We start from the raw sequence: 19,571 nt of genomic DNA, 5'->3' as shown, positions 1-19,571 counted from the left end.
AAACAAAGTGACCTGTGTCTAATGCATTCCTGTCATCTGCAGAATCTCCAACTCCGGCCCCATCCAGCCCAGAGCCTGGCACACAGTAGGTGCTCAGTAAAGGTTGTCAGTATTCTATTTTCTTAATGAATCTGACTTAGGGCAACGTCTGGGAGTAGTTTGAGGTATGATGGGGTAAGGGGGAGGGCCTGGATGCGGGAAATTTAGCCAAAAGGGAAGCCCGGGGCGCACCGCAGTGGGGGAAGGGGCAATGGGGGCTGATGGAAAGGTAGGAAGGAATTGAGTAAGCCCCTAACCCGCTGCCCTTCCGCGCCCCGAGGTCAACAGGAGTGCGCCCCGGCGAGCCCGCCTCCAGCCCCGCAAGCGCTGGACGTTTCCCAGTTACCGGGGTGGCGAGACCCCGCGGCTCGCGCGCTCGGCGCTCGGCGCTGGGAGGCGTGTGTGTCGCTTTAAAAGCTCCCTCCCGGCGCGCGGGGCCGGCCCCTTCCCTGACAGCGCCGAGGAGAGAGGAGCCGAGCAAGCCGGGCGGCCGTTGAGGGAGCCAGCGCCCGCCCGGGCGGCCAGTCCGGCGGGGGGCGGCGGGGCGGGCCGGGCCGGGGGCGGCCGGGGCGCGGGCGGCGCGGCGCTCGGGAAGCGGGCCCAGGCCCGCGGAGCCCGGCGGGGCAGGGCGGGGCGAGGCGGCCGAGGGAGGCCCAGCCCGACCCGGCGCCCGGTGGCCCCACCGGCACAACCGGGCGCCCGGGGACTGGCCAGGCTGCGAGCCGAGGGCCAGCGGGCGGGAGGCGGCGGAGCGGAGAGGAGGCTACGAGCCCCGTGCGCCCCGGCCCGCCGGGCCCGCCGCGCGCTCCCTCCCCTCGTCTCGCCTCGCCTCGCCTCCTCCTCTTGCTCTTCTCGCTTCCTCTCCTCCACCCGGCGCCGCTCCCGCCCGCGCCCGGCCGCCAGACCCAGCCCGGCCGGGCCCCCTGCCCCGCTCTCCCTCGGCCCGGCCCGGCGGGGACCTGGTCCCCGCGGCCAACACCGCCCCTCCCCCCGGGGCCCGGCGATTCCGGACCTTTCCGACCGTGGACTGAGCCGCGAGAGCGTTGTCGCCCCGGAGGACCCCGGGGCTAGACTGAGCGGACCCTCGCGGCCGCTCCGGACGCCGCAGGTGCCGGAGCGCGGTCATTCGGGGTCCGGGCTGAGCGCGCCCCGGGCGCCCACGGGTGCCAGCTCACTCCGGGCAGGGCAGGGCAGACCCCGGCAGAGACCGGAGCCGGCCGATCTGGACTGGACAGAGCGAATTCAGGACGGTGCCGAGCCCCGGGAATGCCGGGCGTGGGCTGAAGGGATCCCGGCGCCCTCCGATCCCTCAGACTTTGGCTTGCGTGCTGGGACCGGACCGGCGTCGCCTCGGTCGCCCTGTGCCCGGTTCACCTGTGGCCTCAGAGCCCCGGACCCGCCGGACCCTTGCTCATTCCCCACCAGAGCCCGGCGGGGGTTGGGAGAGATTTTTCCCGGCCTCTTCCTTGGAGCGTGGAGGCCCCGCCCCCTCCCACCGTCCAGATGTCTCCAGTGGCGGCTCTGAGGACCTCCTTGAGGCCAAGGACCGAAGGGTCCAGAGAGAGAAGCCCGCCCTAGGGAGCCTTGGGGGCCCCCCAACCTCGCCTTGGGACTTGGCCCCCGACGCTGCGCGGAAGGAAGGCCAGTGCCCCCACTCCCCGCCTTGGTGAGTCCGGGAGCGGAGAGGGGGTTCTCACGGAAGGCGGGGCAGGGGAAGGGAAGGTCCAGCGGGGAACGAGGGCACCCCGGGGGCACTAGGAGGGAGGATGGATGTCTGGAGAGGCCCTCCAGTGAACCAGCGGGGCCTGGCCTGACTGGGGTGGGGGGGCGTTGGGGAGAGCCAGGGCAGGGTGCCCCATCGCAGGCTGAGGACTTCGGCTTCTAAAGCAGGGGCTCCTGTTTTCCCTTTGGGGAGGGGCTGTGCTATAGAGCATCTGCCTCCATCATCCCTCCCTACAAAAAAAATAAATAAATAAAACCAATTCCCCAGCGAGCAAAGGTGCAGGCTGGGGTGAGGAGGAAGGCAGCAGCGTTGCCGTTGCCGGCGGGTGCTGCAACCTGGGAGGGCTGACGCCAGGCTCGCTCTCTCTGCAGGGGGCTGCCCTCCTCCAATCCGGCTCCCTTCCCAGAGCCACCCACATCTGGAGCCCCCTTCACATCCGGAAGACCCCAGCCACCATCCCTCTGCAGGTGTCAGTTGCATCTCGAGACCTCTGCCTTTGCAATTTCCTAGGAGTTGTGAGGGTATTACTGCTGCCTTCCGCCCATCCCAAGGGCATCTCTTACCCATAGTCCCTGCAGAGTCATCCCCCTGCCTCTGTGTCCAGCTCAGCATACCCACAGGCACTTCAAGTCCTAGAGGCCACTCCTGAGACCCAAGGCCCCTCCCCCTGCTCTCCTGTGTCCTCACCTTGACCCCCCTTGGTCAGACTCTGTCTCCCTCTGGGTGTCCCATTCCCCACCCAGAGGTAGAGGAGGCGGGGTGGCAGGGGGCAGGGGCTGGGTGAGGGCCACCCAGGGCCAGGGTGGGCTAGGGGGCCGTTAAGATGTGGAGCTCTGCCCAGCTGAGGGGGGCTCCGTGGAGGCAGACGCAGCGTGTGCCCGGCTGGGGGGAGTATGGGCAGGCCTGCAGCCACGTGGTAAAGGATGAACATTCGGGGCACCCCGGACCTCGGGCAGCCCAGTGACGACCCCAGCAGTGGTGGCGAGCGGGAGCGGATTCGACAGCGCATGAAGATGGTCATTGGGCAGCTGGAGGACATCCTGCGGGAGCTCAAGGAGGTGGCCAAGGAGCTAAGGGAGGTAAGTGAGGGGCCAGGCAGCCCCTAGACCGGTTTTCCTGGGCCTAGCCCAGGAAACGTACTCACACGTATGTGTTTAAGTGTGTGTGTGTGTGTGTGTGTGTGTGTGCGCGCGCGCGCGCGCTCAAAGCTGTGCGCACCTGGGTCACTGTGCTGGGTACTTCCTTCTCCTTGTTCTTCTTTCCCCAAATCTGCTTCGCTGAAGATCTCACCGTACCCCAGGGCTGGCGGGGCCTCAGTGATCCTGAGACTGCTTGGGCAGCGTGTTGTGGGCCCATGGTTCAGAGCCGCACGGTGCCCAGTAAGGACTGAATCCCACGGCATCCTCTTAGTGGAAGACATTCTTCTGGGACCCAAGCTGACCTTTGACCCCACCATCTGCCTCCCAGACTCTGACTGGCTTATAAAGGGCCCTGGGAGAGTGTGGATGGCTCTACTGAGGCAGTCCCCGCTGCTCAAGGCCCAGCTCAGAGCATTCCCCAGAGATCACACAGATACTTAGAACCCTTGATCCTGGAAAAATTAAAGCCAGCTATGTCTTCCCTGCCCTGAGGTGGGAATGGGTCTAGGGGCCTGCTAGTGGATATCAGTACATTGGCAGGAGCAGGAATCTCCTCTGAAGGTATGTATCCCCGTCCCACAGTTCTGAATGTTTTTTTGCCAAGGCTGAAAAGTCAGTGAGAGATCCTGGGATATGTGTCCCTCTCTGTCTCTCTAAGCGGAGCCCGGTTTAATTACTGCTTCCCACGTCACCAGGGTAATGAGGTACACATGTCCTCAGCCCTGCCCCCTGGGCTGTGTTCGAGCCCAACATGCATGACCAGCGTTCTGAGCCGCTGGCCTAAATCTGCCTGCTGGGTGCCGTTATGCCAGCCAGGTGGGCTTTAGCCAAATTTCAACTCCTTGTAACCAGGGTCCCTGCAGAGATGGCAGGGAGAGTGATTGAACTGGAGTTATGGGCTTGAGCTCTCCCCAGCCAGCTGTGTGGGGAAGATGGGGGCGCTAGGAAGGCTGGGGAGAGGGGGTGATGGTGGACCAAATCCTGACTGGGAAAGTGGCATTCTAGCCTGGCCTGAGAGCCAAGGAGCAGAGGGTGTTGGAAGGGAGTCACGTTCGGAGTACAGGGGGTTGTGGAAATGCTGGGACAGAAGCAGGGGTTGGACAGGGCAGCCCCTCTGCCCAGAGGCAGCCTCATGGAGGAACGTACTAGGAAGTCCTTTCTCAGGAGGTGGGAATGGCTATTGCTGCAGGTAGAGAGGTGTGGTGCTTCTTCCCATGGACTGGGCTGGCCATGGTCTGGACTGAACATCTTTGAGAATACAGTTTGGAGGTCAAAGGCCAGATGCCCCTGAGCAACCCCTCCTCTCCCAACCTCATTGGTCCAGAGGACTACAGTCCCCTCTTTGACTCTCTCCACCCTCATCTTATTTCAGATGCTCTGTGGTTCTATCAGGACCATGGGAACTGTCCAGAGTCTCAGTCTTGGGCAGGGGCATGGGACCTATGCCCCAGCAAGCCTGCCCAGAAGGAGCCAGGATTGACTCTAAGCCTGGGAGGCAGCTTCAATAAGCTCAGAGCCTACTCCCAACTGAGCATCTTCCAGGCACCTGCCACCCCTCCCCAAATAGCCATCCAGAGCTTGAAGGCATCTCACAGGTCATCCAGACCATCCCTGTTTGTTTGCTGTTGAAGAAACTGAGGCCAGAGAGGGATAGGGGCTTGTCCAAGGTCACACAGCCTACCAGTGGCAGAACGAAGCCTAGAACTCAGGTTCCTGCTGCCTATTCTGGGGCTTCAGCAGGTGGGCCAATTGATATCTTTGCATTTTGACAGGGGTCTTCTAGAGGTGATACCTTATGCTCATGCTGTGATGCTCTGAGGAGCACCCTTTAGGGGTGAAGCAGGGAGCTCAGAAGTGCTAGGATTCATGTGCAGATCTTTTAGATGTCCCTTCCCAGCACACACACTCACCTACTCCCATGTCTCGAACAGCAGAGCTTCAGATTCCCAGGATTTGCAGCCTAGAGGCCTGAGCTAGGACAGGGAGAGATGAGTCCCCTCCCCCCACACACCCTGTAGGCCATGTGCCTCCACCCAAGACTTTGGCAGGTTGCTATGGCAACCAGAGTCTACCCCGTATGCCACAGCCTGCCCGCTGCCAATGGCACCCAGCTGGGAGGGGTCACCAGGCCTCAGAGCTCCCCCATCCCCCAGGCAGGGTCTGGACATGGGGTGATGGGCAGAGGAAGTGTTGTAGAAAGCAGGTGAGGCTCTGGGAAGCCCAGACAGAAGAGTAGATGCCATAACTGACTTCCTGTTGGATGGGATTCGTCAGGAATGCGGTTACTGAGTGGGGGGCGCCAAGCTCTGGTTTGGAGTAAAGGGTTTCAGTCCCCCTGCTCCCTGGAACCTGCCATCTTGGTCCTCCACGGGGGCCGTAAAGCTGGATCTGTCAGGCGCTCCTTCTCAGTAGCTTAGTAAGGCATTGTCCCTTGGGGGTATGGATGGGCCCAAAGTCGAGAGGGTGGCAGACACTTTTCCCTCATCACACCCCACTCCCCGGGCAGTACCAGCTCAGGGCTCACCAATGGGGTTCTCATGCCAGGGTGCGCAAAGCACTTAGATGTGAAGACAAGATTCACGTGCAAGACTGCTGGGGAGTAGCACAGGATGCTTGATGAAGGAGCAAGGCCAGCAGAGAGGAAGGGCTTGGCTGTGTCCCCTCTGTCATTCTCCTCTCTCTGCTGCTCCCTTCCCCAGCCCCAGACACCCCTGATCATGGCAGACTCTCCTTACCCTCTTGAGCGTACAGCCTGAAGTTCGTAGAAAGACGAGGGACACCAATGCACTCCCTTCCCAGGCCCCTGAGCCTCAGTCTGCTCCTCTGAGATGGGGATGACGATCATTGTCACCTCAGTGTGATCTTAGGGTTTCATCAGGGTCTGGCATGCGGTAAGGGGGCCAACACCTACTCACACCCCTAAAGGATTTGGAGTTTCCTGTCCCATACCTCCCCTACCCTTCCAAACCCCTGCTGTAGCTCTGCCATTGGCCTCCCAGGCGATGAGGAACAAGTTCTGTCCCATGAATGGGAAAAGTAGTTTAATGGACTAAGTGAGGTGAGGAATGTAAATGCTTTGAAAGCTAAAATTGTGCTGCAGAGGGATATGACGGTCAATCATTAATTAGCCCTCATCTCTCCTAGGTTCCCCAATACTCCAGGATGCCAGGCCAATCCCGGCAGGCTCTCTAAGCTCCTCAGAATTCTGTGGCTCTTAATTTGGAGACACAGCACAGCCTACGGGCTAAGAGCATGGGCTCCACAGCCAGATGTCTCTGGTTCAAATCCAAGATCTGCCCCCTACCTAGCTGTGTGAACTTGGGAAAATTTCTTTACCTTTCTGTGCTTCTGTTTTCCCATGTAAATGAGGATAACACATTTTACACCCCCCACCCCATCCCCCAGCCCCAGGTTTGTTGTGAGAATTAAATGTGATATTATATATAAAGTACTTAGCACAGTGATGGGCACAAAACTCACTCCATATCTGTTAGATATTATTAATGAAATATTCTAGCACTGGCCATACGCCTCACTCCGTGTATGGCTTTGTTCTTTTGGAGTCACATCAGCTTCTTAGCCATCATCAGGGAGGTCAAAGCCAGGACCCTGACCTCCTGGCTGGTACCATTTAGTACCTCCTGCATGCAGTAGGCAGTCCCATCCTCTTGCAGCAAGGAAAGGGAATAGAGAATGACAGTGATATGGGGTTATGAAGGGGGTTTCCAATAAGACGGCTTTTGAACAGAGAACCAAAGGAAGTGAGGGTGGTATTTAGGGGATGAGCCTTCCTGGCAGTGGAAACAGCCTGTGCAAAGATCCTGGGGAAGAAATGGGCTCAGCGTGTTCAGGATCAGCAAGGAAGCCAGTGCAGCTGAAGTGGAGTGAACTAGGAGAAAAGCAGGAAGTCAAAGAGGGAGCAGGGAGTCAGATGACACAGAGCCCTCGCAGGCTACAGTGTGGAATTCGGATTTTGTCCTCAGTGAGAATCCCACACGCTCTCCAGGAATCTCCTGGTTGTGTTTCGGGGTGGGAGTCTGCCTCCCCGCTGCTCTCCCTGTTTCCTATCAACTGGGAGCCCCCAAGGCCAGGGATAAGGGGCTTGCCTTTGGCCTTTGAGCTTACCTTGAGCAGGTTCCTCCTTGGTTGTCCCCTCCCCAAGATATCGCTCAGCATGGAGACTCAAAACCGTCTCTTGTGTTGATCGGCCGGTGTCTCTCACATCATCACTGACTCTTGAGTAGGACATAACTTAAGGGCACAGTTGCCCACCTAGGTCCGAACACCTCAGGAGGATGGAGGGGTGGGCACAAACATTTCACAGCCAGGGGCGGTGGTGGAGGATCCCTCCACCCAATTTTCATGGGGAGCAGGCCCGGTGGTGACTGTGCGGTCACCTCGGCAAGGCGCTGCATGTGAGGCGGCAAGGAAAGCCAAGGGCCGTTCAGGCATGAGATAAATGTGTCCCCGCCAGGAAGCAGCTGGAGCCGGAGAGGCTAGGGACCACAGAGCTGTGCCAAAGTGGGTCAGCTCCGTCACCCGCAGCTCAGCAAGAATTGTGCGGAGTTTTTCCTATTATTTTGTTTTTTCTCGCCTTCCTTTCCTCCCTTTTCCCTTTGCGTTCTCCTCCTCCAGACAGATTCAAGAAACTCCCCGACCAATTATGCCAACTTGCAGGATGAAAATCATGAATCACGCACGGTCAACTCGCTCCCCGCCACCCCTTCCCCAGCTCCACAGCCCTCCAGGAAGACAATAAATAACGTAATCAAGAATTAAAAAATAATCAGTGGTCATAAATAATGCAGAATCCCCAGTTATGTAACCAGCTGCCCAGGGAGCTGGGAGGGAGGGAAGGAGGTAGCAGCTTGTCAAGGGAGTTGAAGGGGCCAGAGGTGAAGGGGGAGGAGATAAACAGGTTCTGGGGCTCCCGGGTCCTCAGTCCTGGGGCCTTAGGGAACACAGACGTGCTTTCTTTGGAGAGGGGTCTCACCCACGGCTGGAGGGCGGGCTAGGGCGGGCAGTGTTGGAGTGTCCAGGCCCATGGAACTTTCTCTCGAAAAAGAAGCCCCAAGTGGTTTTATTAAGCCCTCTGTCTCAACTCATCCACTCATTGAAAAGCTATATTTGTAAAGAATGTGCTAATCCCTGTGCCAAACTTGGGATGCAAGGGTGGGCAAGACAGATCCTGTCCTGCCCTTCATGGGGCTTCCTGTCTAGTGAGGAGAGAGACATCAACGACCTTATAACATCTGCACACAAAACGGTAGCAGTGATAACTACTGGAAAATAAGGAGAGGTGCAGGGTACTTTCAGGGCCTTTCACAGGGAACCTGTCCTCAACTGGGGGTCAGGGAAGACTTCCTTATGGAAGTGAGAGGGAACGAGTGGGAAAGAAAGAAGGCATTCCAGGTGCGGCCCAGAGGCACAAGTGAGCTCGGTGGAGTGAATTGGGCAGGTGAGGGGGCAGGCCTGGCAGGGAGGAGGCTGCTTGCTGGAGAGAACAGGGCCTGTGACCAGATTTGCTGTGGGGTTGTGTTTGGGAGGCTCAGGAGTTTGGGGAGCAGTGAAGTGCTGGAAGCAGAGAGGTGATGTGTTCCTGCAGGTTGATTAGGAAGTTCCCTGGGTGCAGCAGGAGCTGGACAGGAAGCGGCTGTCAGTGGGGAGACTGGATGGGTGCAGTGTTCGGGGCGGGGGGTGCAGCTGAGGCTGTGGCCAGGACAGAGGTTGTAGACACCCTTGGGACAGGGCCTGAGGCCCCCAGCAGGTTTTGCCACAGCCCTTAGCCCTGCCCTTCCTCTCTAGTGCTCACTCTTGCTCCCTGTAGAGCAGGTGATTCCCATCCTTGACCCCTGACTTTAGTCTCAGCTCAGCCCCTTCTAGTCCCCGTCAGCAAGCACAATGGGAAGAGTGGTCTCAGCAGTGTCTCCAGTCCCTCCTGGCTTCAAGGTTCTATGGTTCTGTGATTTCTGTGGTTCCATTCTCTCTCTCCCCGTCTCTTTCCTTTTGTGTATATAATTATTTCCCTGCACTCCAAGACAATCCCAAATTACATGTAGGCAAAATGATTATTAAATCTCAGAGAGAAATCATAGATTTCAAGACAGCCAAAGCAGAGAGGTAGGTAGCCTGGGGCCTACCCTATTCCTGCCCTCCTAACCGGCCCCATGAAATGAGGCACCAGGGACGGGCAGCAGGGTTTGTGGACTGACCCGGGCCCTGCATACAATCTGGGTCCCCAGGCCCGGATGCAGAGCCCAGATTCTTAAGTGCTTGGCTGTGCAGACTCTGCAGTTTAAAGCACATTCCTATCTGTTGAATCCCCAACGTTTGGCGAGTAGAGGTGTGTCCTCCTATTTTACAGGGGAGGAAATGAGACATGGAGAGGGAAATCACCTGCCTCTCAAGTCTCTTAGCCAAGATGGGGCAGACTTGGGACTTGAGTCCAGACCTCCCTCCCTTCCTTCCCTCCACTCTCCCAGGATGGAAACAGAGAGGGGCATTCTAATGGAGAAGGGGAAGGGCCTGAACGTGAAGGCCTCCTGAGCAGGTGGCCGGCAAGGGCTTCTTGGGCGGGAAGAGTGTCCAGGCCTGAGGCTCTAGGGCTCCTGCCCCGTGGACCCTGCATCTTCCTCACAGGGGATTAGGAGCCCAGCTTCGGGGCCTGGCCTGGCTACAGGCAACCCTGTGAGTTCACAGCCGAGTCATGTAACTCCAGATTCCTACCATCATCCTCCCACCCTCAGACAGCAGCAGACTCTCGGCAGCGGAGTCTAATTAAAGCGTGTGGTTGTCCCAGGGGCACAGGGCCTCTCCCCAGGGCGGCCATGCCCTGGGGAGCTATTTTTCACCAGCTTAAATCCCCAGTCCCCTAGGCCAGTGGTCCTCAAAGTCTGTTCCTGGTACCAACAGCGGCAGCAGCAGCATCACCTGGAAGCTTGTTAGACATGCACCTCTTGAGCCCCACTGGGACCTACTGAATCGGAAACTCTGGGGAGTTGATGCGCACCCGGGTTTGAGAGCCCCTACTCTAGGCCAGGGCTCCCACCAGCTCTCAGGTGGGGCTTGGGTTAAGCAAGGGTTTAAGGGGGATGCGAGCTTCTCTGAAGTGGGGGAGTCATTCTAGGGTGGGGGACTGGGGTGGTCAGACCGGAGGGTAGAGCCCTATCCCCATTGCCTGTCCAAGCCCAGAAATCGTGGCAGCACCTCAGCCGTGTGCGGTGTTGCAGGGCCGGCAGAGGCGGGAATCTCAGGTCCCCCGTGACTGGTGCCTCTGGTCCATCATCCCTAAATTCAGGAGATGATGATCTCGTGGGTGGAAAGCCTGACACACAGTAGGTGCTCAGAGATGGGAGATGATATCACTTTTATCACCAGAGCCCCCACAAAGCCCTTTTACTGCCTTCTCATTGTTCCTCAGGAAGCTCTGGTGAGGTTGGCAGGCCTGAGATTATCATACCCACTTGGTGGTGAGTGAAATTGAAGTCCAGAGAGGTTATGTGAGTTACTCAAAGACACAGAACATTTGATGTCTAAGCCGAATCAGGAGCCCAGGTGTCTTGACTCCCCCAGCTCTTCCATAGGCCTCAGCTGAGTGTTCCTTCCATCCCTGGTCGGGGGCTGTGGGAAGTGGGCATCCCTAGGCATTGACACCCCAAAACAGTTTCTCAAGTCACTCCTCTAAATACAAGAGTCCTAGAATCTCAGAGATGGAAGGAAGTTTGGAGATAAACTAGTCACCCAACTGCCCATTTACAGATTGAGAAACTGAGACCTAGAGAGGGAAAAGGACCGACCAGGTTGCCAGCGTCAGAGCTCCCAACTCCTGACGCAGTAGACGTCTCACCGAGCCAGACTCCTCCTGACCCATCATCTTTGCCCTTGCTTTCCACTTGCACTTTGAGGCACTCACCACCCGGACTCCTTGCTGAACACCTAGCACATCCCCGGACAGCAGTCATCTTCAGTAAACGTTTGTTGAATTAGGGACTTCATTAGTTAATGAATTAACTGACCTCTCTGACTCCAGAGAAAGAGCACTGGAGAGGGCTGGGAGCTAGCTCCTGGGCCTGATGACTCACTGCCTATGTCTTTGTCTGTGGGTCTCTTGGTCCCTCCGCTTTGCTTTTGTTGTTGTTGTACTGGTTTGGATTTTGGCCTGAATCTCCTCTCCTCCCCTTGCTCTGTCCTCTCCCTATGTCTGACTGGGTCTCTCTTTCTGCCTCACTGTCTTCATTGCTGATGTCTGTGCTGACAGTGGCCTAGTCAAGGGTTGTCCTGAGGCAGGGCCTCCTGCATGAAACGGGGCTTCAACTCGTGCGGGGCAGGTGGGTGCAGTGACCTCTGTAGCCCCTGCGGGCACTTAACCAGCAGTTCTGGGCCCAGGATGGATGGTTTTCTTATCGCTTACCAAATAATGCTTGCTTTATCCCTTCCCCATCAAACCAGGACTGATCTTCACTCATCAAGAGGCAGGGAAGGGGAGGATGGAGGAGGCTCCAGGGCTATGTAGGGATGGGGTGGTAGAGACCCATGGGGGGCGCTCACTGACCCACTGCAGGGGCTGGTCCAGGATGCTTCAGAAAGCCTGGGCAGAGCCTTCTTTGCAGTTACCATGTATCATTTCCTCTCCAAGGGTGGGTGGGCTGCTCATCCTACCACTGAGTGGCCTTGCTGGCGTCTCTCAGCTCTTTTTAAATGGCCCCCTGTCAACCAAAGGAAGATCAAGCTCTGAGCACCAGGGCTGCCCCCAGAAGAGCAGCTGGCTTTGGGGCAGAGGGACGTGTGAATGGACGGGGTGCAGGGCTGGAAGGCATCCCCCTTCCCCCAAAGGCACTGAGGAGTGGAACCAGGGGAATGGCCGGAACCAGCTCTGTTCACCCTGTCCAGTTTGGGCCCTCAACAGGGCAAACAAAGCGGTGACCTCAAGTCCAGTCGTGTCCCATAGGGTCATCAGCCGGGGGGTGTAGTAGGGTGGGACGGGGCACACTCACACCTAGGTGGTGCTGGCCACTGCCTGGCCCCTCTCACTCGCTCCTCTCCCCTTCCCCGGCCAGGTGGTGAGCCAGATCGATAAGCTAACCTCGGACTTTGACTTCGAACTGGAGCCGGATGACTGGACCACAGCCACCGTTAGCAGCACCTCCAGCAGCGACAAGGTGGGCGTGGGCGGCCCCTTTGACCTGGGCCACCTGGACTTTATGACAGCTGACATCCTCTCGGATAGCTGGGAGTTCTGCTCCTTCCTGGACATCTCCACCCCCTCAGACTCCGTGGACGGCCCCGAGTCGACCCGGCCAGGGGCTGGCCCTGACTACCGGCTCATGAATGGCAGCGTGCCCATCCCCAACGGGCCCCGGGTGGAGACCCCGGACTCCTCCAGCGAGGAGGCCTTCAGCGCTGGCCCTGTGAAGGGCCAGCTGCCCCAGCGGACCCCGGGCACACGGGAGAGGGTGCGATTCAGCGACAAAGTGCTCTACCATGCTCTATGCTGTGACGACGAGGAGGGGGACGGCGAGGAGGAGGTGGGCCTGTCCCCGGAGCCTCCCCACACAGAGGCCCACGCGGGCCCCCTCAAGCCCTCCCCGGCTCCCTACAAGCCGAGGCGCTCTCCACTGACTGGCCGCCGCTCAGACCCCACCTTGGCCCCCGAGCAGACCCGAAGGGTCACAAGAAACAGCAGCACCCAAACGGTGTCAGACAAGAGCACTCAGACGGTGCTGCCCTACATGGCCACCAGACAGAAAGCCAAGGGGAAAAACTAGGGGCCGGGGAGGGAGCCGGGGGGCGGTGGGCACATAGAGCTATAAATATATATATATTTAAACAAACGCAGTCATAATAAAATTTTAAAATGCTAAGGATCCGGCCCCACAGGCCCCAAAGCTTTCACAGAGCTCATCTTAGACACAGAGATGCCTACTCACCTCTTAGGTCTCAGGAAGTGTGGCCAGAACTACCCTCCCTACCTTCTCATGGCAGGGCTCCTGAAGAGGGTGTCCAAAAGTGTGTAGGTGAGGTGGGGAAGGCCTTACCTGGGACTCGTCTTGCAGACCCCAGAGCACGGGGGTGGAGTCCGGCCGCCGGCCTGGGCCCTGTCCTGAAGGGGATTCGTGAGTAGGAGGCAGGCTCTCAAGCAGCAGTGTCCAAGCCCAGGGCTAACGGTGGGTGTAATTCGCAGGAGACTGCAGGACCGAGGGCCTGGGGGTGGCGTCACTCCAGCTGGGCCCAGGATCACTCACACCCCCGTGCCTTTTACTCTGAGGCTGACTTTTGCCTCTGCTTCCCCAAGGCAAACGTACCTGGATATATACAATCCCACCCTCCTCCCGTCTCAGGGTTGCCCAGCACACAGAGAAGGAACAAGCTCTTCCCATGTGCGGGCCTCCATGCTGGGAAACTGGGCTTCCACAGACCCTGGAGGGCCAGGCTGAACTGGGCCGAGATTTGTTTGGAGAGCCTAGACCACCCCTGATCCTTTCAGCTCCCGTGCTCAGCCTTGACCTCTAGGGATCAAAGACTCAGGGCAGAATCTCAGTCAGCCCCTGCTTGGCCCTGAGCAGACCTGAGGTCCACATGAGAAAGCAGGCAGCCACCGCCGTGGGGCTGTGAATCAGAGCCATAGACAGGCTCCCGGCCCCCTTCACCAGGCAGGCAGCCCTGGAGAGGAGTCCAGTGGCCCTACTCTGTCCCTGCTTCTCCACACTGGGACCCTGAGCCCAGCTTAGCAGGTCTTGAATGACACCAACAGAGACAAGATGGGAGCCTAGAGGTAACAACAGGGCTTCATCTGGGCCGTGGCCTACACAGGGACAGCGTCTGAGTATTCTTGGGATAATAACCACAGTCATTGCTCACATTCATTGAGTAGGTCCCTATGCGACTACTATGCCGAGGTCGTTTTACAGCATTATCTCATTTAATCTTCACAATAACCCAACAAGATAGGAACTATCACTATCCCTATTTTTCACATGAGAAGACTGAGGTTCAGAGAGGTTAAGTAACTGGCCCAAAGTCACAGAGCCTGTGCCACTCTGCCCACCATGAGCATGTGGTTTCCAGGTTATACCTGGCTCTGCTCTCTAGCAGCAGTGTGACCTTGAGCGAATCCATTTGCCTCTCTGAGCCTATCTACCTCGTCTATAAAATAGGTCTGGTAGTCTTCGCCTACCTCATTGGGGGCTATGGGGAATGTGACAAAATGGGGAATGTGAAAGCAGTTGGTAAGCACCAAGGCACTGGACGTGCATTGTGGTCAGTGCAACCCAACCCAGATTCCAGTGTTTTCCAGGTGGGGAGTCCTGAGTGGAGTGGGCAAAGAAGCCACTCCCGTCGAATGGGAGCTGTCCCTGGGTCACTGCTTCACTTTGTCCCCCACAGCAGCTTGAGTTCCGGAGATCGCGGCAGCTTGCTCCACTGCCCCTCGCTCAGATCAGGGAGGTAAGGACACCACTCCTTGGGGACCCCCCTGCTGCACATGGGGGCCCAGGAGGGCCTGACCGGCAACCTGGCAGCACCTACTGCCTCTGCCTGAGGGGCCAGAGGAGGCGCTGTCCAGCCACAGCAGTGCAGGAGCTAGAGATTGTGCAGGCCAGTCGAGCAGATGCTGGGGATGCTATCAGGATGAGATGGGCCAGGCCTAGGGTGCATGCTTTGCAGTGTTGGAATCTCCCCTCGGGCTAGGGGTTAAAGTCAGAGCCCTAAAGATGTGAGCCAAGGTGCAGCCTCCAGGGTGGAAATCCAGGGGTGTGGTGGAGCGTGGCTAGCTCTCCCCAGCCCAGGCCTGAGAGCCAGGGGTCTGAGCTCCTCTATCAGCCCCAGGAAGTTCTCAGGCAGTTGGGGCTGATCAATGATGGGACCCTGGCTCACAGGATGAATGCCAGGGGCCCAGGGCCAGCTGGGTTCTGCCCTACCTGACAGTGAGGAGGGAGCAATCCAGGGCAGCCCCCCACCCCACCCCAAGTATGGGCACACCTAGCTCTGAAGGAAGACATCCAGTTCTACCTCCAACCCTGGATTTTCTTTTCCAACGGCAAGATTGGTTTTAGCCTTACCGTCTTTCATCTTTACCACAGGGGAGAGAAACCTACAGAATAGTATCCATTTCACCAAGGAAGAAACAGACCCAGAGCCAGGGATCTCTGACAGAGCCCTGGGTAAGGCATTGTCCTTTCCTGGTAGCCCCCTCTCCAGCCCCCACTCTGGCTCTCTGTGACTGCGTGTGGTCGTGGCTAACATCCATCAGTTAGCCAGACCTGTTCCCTGCTCCACCACCTGACTACTTGCCCCAAATAGGGCAAAGGTGCGAGGGTGTCCTGGAAGACGGGAAAGTGGGTATTTGTTCTGAAGGCCCCCCAGATTACTGGTCTTCCTTCATAATTATGCCACATCCAGTCTAGGCCTCGCTGACAGTGGAGCGTGATCCCCGTGGCTTTCTTATGACTTGAAGTGCAGAGCGTGGCCACCTAGGGAAAGAACTAGGACGGTCAGAGTCGTTGAGCCACCGAACCTGCTGCTTCTGAGTAGTGAGCTTCCCATCCCTGAGCAGACGCTGCCATCCCTGAGACCTTCCCTCCATCTTCCTGCTCCTCCAAGCACAGTCCCTCTCGGCTCTTCCCCACCTCCACGCCTTTGCTGGTTTCTGGGTTTCCTTACCCAGAATGTCCCATCAGATCTCCCTGTTTCCAAGAGGTCTTATTTCACTGACCACCTCCTGCGTGCTCAGGCTTGTGCTGGCCGGTGCTGCGGAGGAGACAGAGGGAGGTAAGCGCTTGTGACACAAGAGTGAGACAAGAGTCGTAGTAAGAGCTCACGTTCATCGAGCACGTGCTATGCACTGGGTGTTGCTCTAAACGTGTGCCTCATCTCATTTATTCCTCACAGCAAATATGAGATAAGCACTTTTATTTATGCCTGTTTTCCAGATGAGGCAACTGAGGCTCTGAGAAGTTAAATAATTTGCCTAAGGGCACAGGATGGGTCATGGCACCGGGATTCGACCTCGAAGTCAATGACTCAGCACTGGAACATCTGCTGCAGTCAAAATCAGTGGTGGAGTCAGTGCTCTGGTCTCTGGGGGTGAGGGAGGGGCCTGGTGCTCTAAGAGCCAGGTGGGCCTGGGGCTGTCAGGAGCAGGAAACCTGTGAATGCCATTCAGTCTTTGGAGAGCTTGGCTGCTGTTAATCTGAATGTCACAGCCCTTGACACAGAGCCTGGAACCAAACGGATTATGAGTTCAATAAATGTTTGTTGAATGAATGAATGAGCCCCATTTGCAGAGGGGATCCATTGTGCATTCATTCAATCAGCTTTTATTGCAGACTTCCTACATACCAGATCTCATTTTGCTTGTCACACACATACACACAACGCTCTGTGAGGGTCTGGTCTGGTGTGTCTGGGGGTTGGGCAATGTCAAAACGGAAGGGTATGGGGTTTCAGTGCTGAGAAGCCCACAGGCCTTGGGTCCAGCCTGTGATCCCTGAGAAAGGAACTTGAAGCTTGAGGCGGGAGACCAGCTTAGTGAGGAGACAGCTCTGGGACATGTCCTTGTGGGGGCAGGGGTCCTCAGCCTGATGCCACTTGAATGGGGCGGGCACATCGCAGTGCCCCAATGTCTGAGAATAAGACACTGTCTCCATTTTACAGGCAAGGGACAGATGATCTAGTCTACAGAAGTAGTCTGATGAAACCAAGGGGCAGAAAGAGGCCCCAGCACCATCCCCCGCCTTTAGAGACAAAGCGAGGCTCTGTCAAGAGAAGGAAAAAAGGGCAGGGGAGGAAGCTGGGCATTCAATGCAGGCCCAACCTTCCATCTCTGCCCCTCCTGAGTTCCCTTTCTCTGTCCCAACCCCTCCCTCCCCCCCACCTACCTCCCATCCTCCAGCGGCGGCTAGTATAAGAAAACTGACATTTATCAACCACCTAGTACATGCTGGGCACTGTGCTGCATCTCTTAACTAACACTAAATGACAGATTTAGTTGTGCCTGGCACATAATAGGTTGCTCAATAATTATTTATTAAATAAACAGATGAACCAGGATCCTTATTTTACAGGTGAGGGAGCTGATGAACAAATAAGGAATTTGTTCAAAGTTGCACAGTAGGAAATTGGTGGAGCTGGGGATTTACCATTGCTGTTATTACTTACACTATATAAGAGCTACTATTTATGGAATGCCTATTATTTGATGCATTGGTCGCTTTACATAAATTATCTTACCTACTTTACAGGAACCCTGCACGTAGCTGAGACTCTTGCCATTTTACAAATGAGAAAACTGAGACCCAGAGAGGTGTAGTATCCTTCCCAAAACAGCCAGCTCCTAAATGCAGAAATAGGATCTGGATCTAGACTTCCCCATGCTTCCCACACTCCTAGCTTCAGGGTACCAGGAACCCCCGCAAGTAGAGATGTTGCCAGAGCATGGATCTCCCTCGGCACAACTAACCAGCGCTCACCAGGGCTCAGGCCCTTGGGAACAAGACTCCTAGAACCTGCCCTTGGTTCCCTGTGGGTCTGGGGCATGGACTAGGAATCAGCAGAAAACAGCCCCAGGTTCAAATTGTCCTCTTCCCCTTCTCATGTCTCCAGCAGAGCCAGGAAGACTAGGCTATCCTCAGCCCAAGAAATTTTCAGCCCTTTTCTGGTCTGGGCTGAGCTGGCATTAGTTAGGGGTTGGAATATCTAGGAAAGGATGCTGGAAGGAGGAGGATTTGAAATGGAATTCATTTGCAATGGAGTAGAACTTGGACACTTGGAAGTGGGAATGAAGGACATCTGGGGTAGGTGTAACTTTACAAAGATGGCTGGGGTGGCCATTCGGGGGACAGCAGAGAAAAGCCTAGCTGAAGCAGAGGGTGCGTGTTGGTGCAAGATGGGAAAGATGAGAGCACCTGCAGCGAGGGACTTGAGAGTCCCACAGCCTCTTCAGAGCCAATCCATTTTCTTGACCGTGGGAGGAGGAATCAAGGTTTCCTGTCTAGTCTGAGACTGGGAGAAGGGAGCTCGGTAATGCATTATCCAGAAGAGAGTATCGTGATAGAGACCCACTGTAATGAATAGGTAAGAACATCACATGATTAGCACAATGGTAAGTAAAATACATATGCTAACTCCCCAGAGTATCTCACAACTAGATTAAACACCCCTCCTGCAACGCATTCTCACTGAACCTTTCTTTCCTCCATGGGGCAGGGGGTGGGGGTGGGGTGGGGGGATGCTGGGACCTCACTGGCCCCATTAGAGGTGAGCTAGCCAAGATCCTGATGAGAGCTGACTCTGCCCACCTTCCTGCCCTGAACCCTGACTACAGAAGTTTGCGTAGCCACCATCACCACCCAGCTCTCCCACTTTCCTGTCCCCAGCCATGTCAGCCAAGGAGACCGAGGCGGGTAACCTCAGGCCCGTGCTGTCCACACCCAGGCACTGTGCCTGATCATATCTGACTCCCTGCCAGGAACGCTCAAGCTCACACACCTGCCTGCGGCTCTCAGTTCCCTGTTCAGGCTGCTCCCTCCCTGATCCCTGCAGAGGGTGGAAGCTTCCCCCTGTGGACATCAATCCGAGCTGCAGCACCAGCAGGGCGCCCTTCCCTTCCCACCGCTGCTGCTGCCATCTTAGAAGCACCGCAGACACCAGCTCACCTGCCCTTCACTCTACCTGACCCAGCCTCCACCTCCAAGAAGGTAAGACAGGGCAGGGGTCACTACAAGGCACAGCCTGTGGAGGAATTGTGGAAAGAGGCCTGGGGGCCCTGATTTTTGTGTGGTTTCCTTGTGGCCAGTGGTAGGACTTTTCCAGGAGATCTTAGTAGGGATGGAGAATTTTCCCTGAGCCAAGTAGTAGACTGTGAGAGGCTTCCCAGAGGAGGTAGTGATGGTTACGTCCACTTTGGAGAGGTGGGGAAGGAAAAGAGTTCACTGGTGACCCCGGAGTGCAGGGAGAGGGGCAGAACCCTGGCACCATCTCTCCCCTTTGCCCCCAAGACTGACCACTCCCTGGGAGGAGAGTGTTGAGGGGGTGGCACATTTACCCCAGGGACCCAGGGTAAGTGTGGAGAGTTAAATCCATAAAACCAACAAGAGAGGGTGAGTCCCAGGAGTGATGAGCCCAGTGTTGGGGTGAGGATGGCTGGGGGCAGCCTGTGCCCCCAAGGGGGTGGGCAGGAAGTCCCTGGCAGAGGAGCCAGGAGCATGAGGCAAGAGACCAGCCTGACAAGGCCCAGGGCACTCAGCCTACCACTGCTTTCATGGGCGGGGCACACTGCAGTGTCCCTGGTGCCTGAGAATGGAGTGCCACTCTCTCAGGATGGATTTCACTCCAGGCCTGATGAAGGTAAGAGGAGAGGCCATTCAGGGTGGGCCCCAGACATGGAGTCCAGTCTTGCCCACTCAGCATGTGGGTCTCCCACAGGGTCCTGCATTTCTCAAAGGAAGGTCGAATCCATGCCCTTCCCACTGGCTTCCTCATAGAAAGGTTCTTTGTGCTCAGGCCAGAGACTGGGAGCTTGTCCAGGAGCTGCAGGTGGTCCTCCTGCCCTGGGGAGGGGGGCGTTCTGAGAACTTCTCTAGCCCAGTGACATCCCTCTCAGGCCACGCTGACCCTACTCACCCTCCAGTTCCCTGGGTGTTTCTCTTTGTTGCATCCAGAGGTTGCAAATTGGT

At 57.0% G+C, this 19,571-nt stretch overlaps 1 protein-coding gene across 2 annotated transcripts; it reads left to right on the top strand.

Annotated features, from left to right (window-relative positions):
* Window positions 1–1,021: 1,021 nt before the first annotated feature.
* Window positions 1,022–12,699, top strand: INSYN1 (inhibitory synaptic factor 1). 2 transcript variants are annotated; one of them, XM_082649173.1, is made up of 3 exons: window positions 1,022–1,705; window positions 2,134–2,841; window positions 11,958–12,699. In XM_082649173.1, exons 2-3 carry the CDS (start codon window positions 2,686–2,688, stop codon window positions 12,663–12,665), a joined length of 864 nt encoding a protein of 287 aa, XP_082505299.1. In that variant the 5' UTR covers window positions 1,022–1,705; window positions 2,134–2,685; the 3' UTR covers window positions 12,666–12,699. The 2 variants fall into 2 exon arrangements, with proteins under 2 accessions (XP_082505299.1, XP_082505300.1); XM_082649174.1 differs by lacking the exons at window positions 1,022–1,705; window positions 2,134–2,841 and adding an exon at window positions 11,128–11,228.
* Window positions 12,700–19,571: the final 6,872 nt, after the last annotated feature.

The sequence above is a fragment of the Grampus griseus genome, assembly GCF_964374135.1.
Source record: "Grampus griseus genome assembly, chromosome: 2".
NCBI lineage: Eukaryota > Metazoa > Chordata > Mammalia > Artiodactyla > Delphinidae > Grampus > Grampus griseus.
The sequence above is the reverse complement of the archived record's forward strand: the minus strand, read 5'-3'. Positions and strand labels throughout refer to the sequence as shown.

Bases quoted from the DNA above. Each gene is read 5' to 3' on its own strand.
- INSYN1 (XM_082649173.1), top strand. From the start codon at position 2,686: ATGAACATTCGGGGCACCCCGGACCTCGGGCAGCCCAGTGACGACCCC. The intron at 2,842-11,957 runs GTAAGTGAGGGG...TTCCCCGGCCAG, and splicing joins TGGCCAAGGAGCTAAGGGAG to GTGGTGAGCCAGATCGATAA.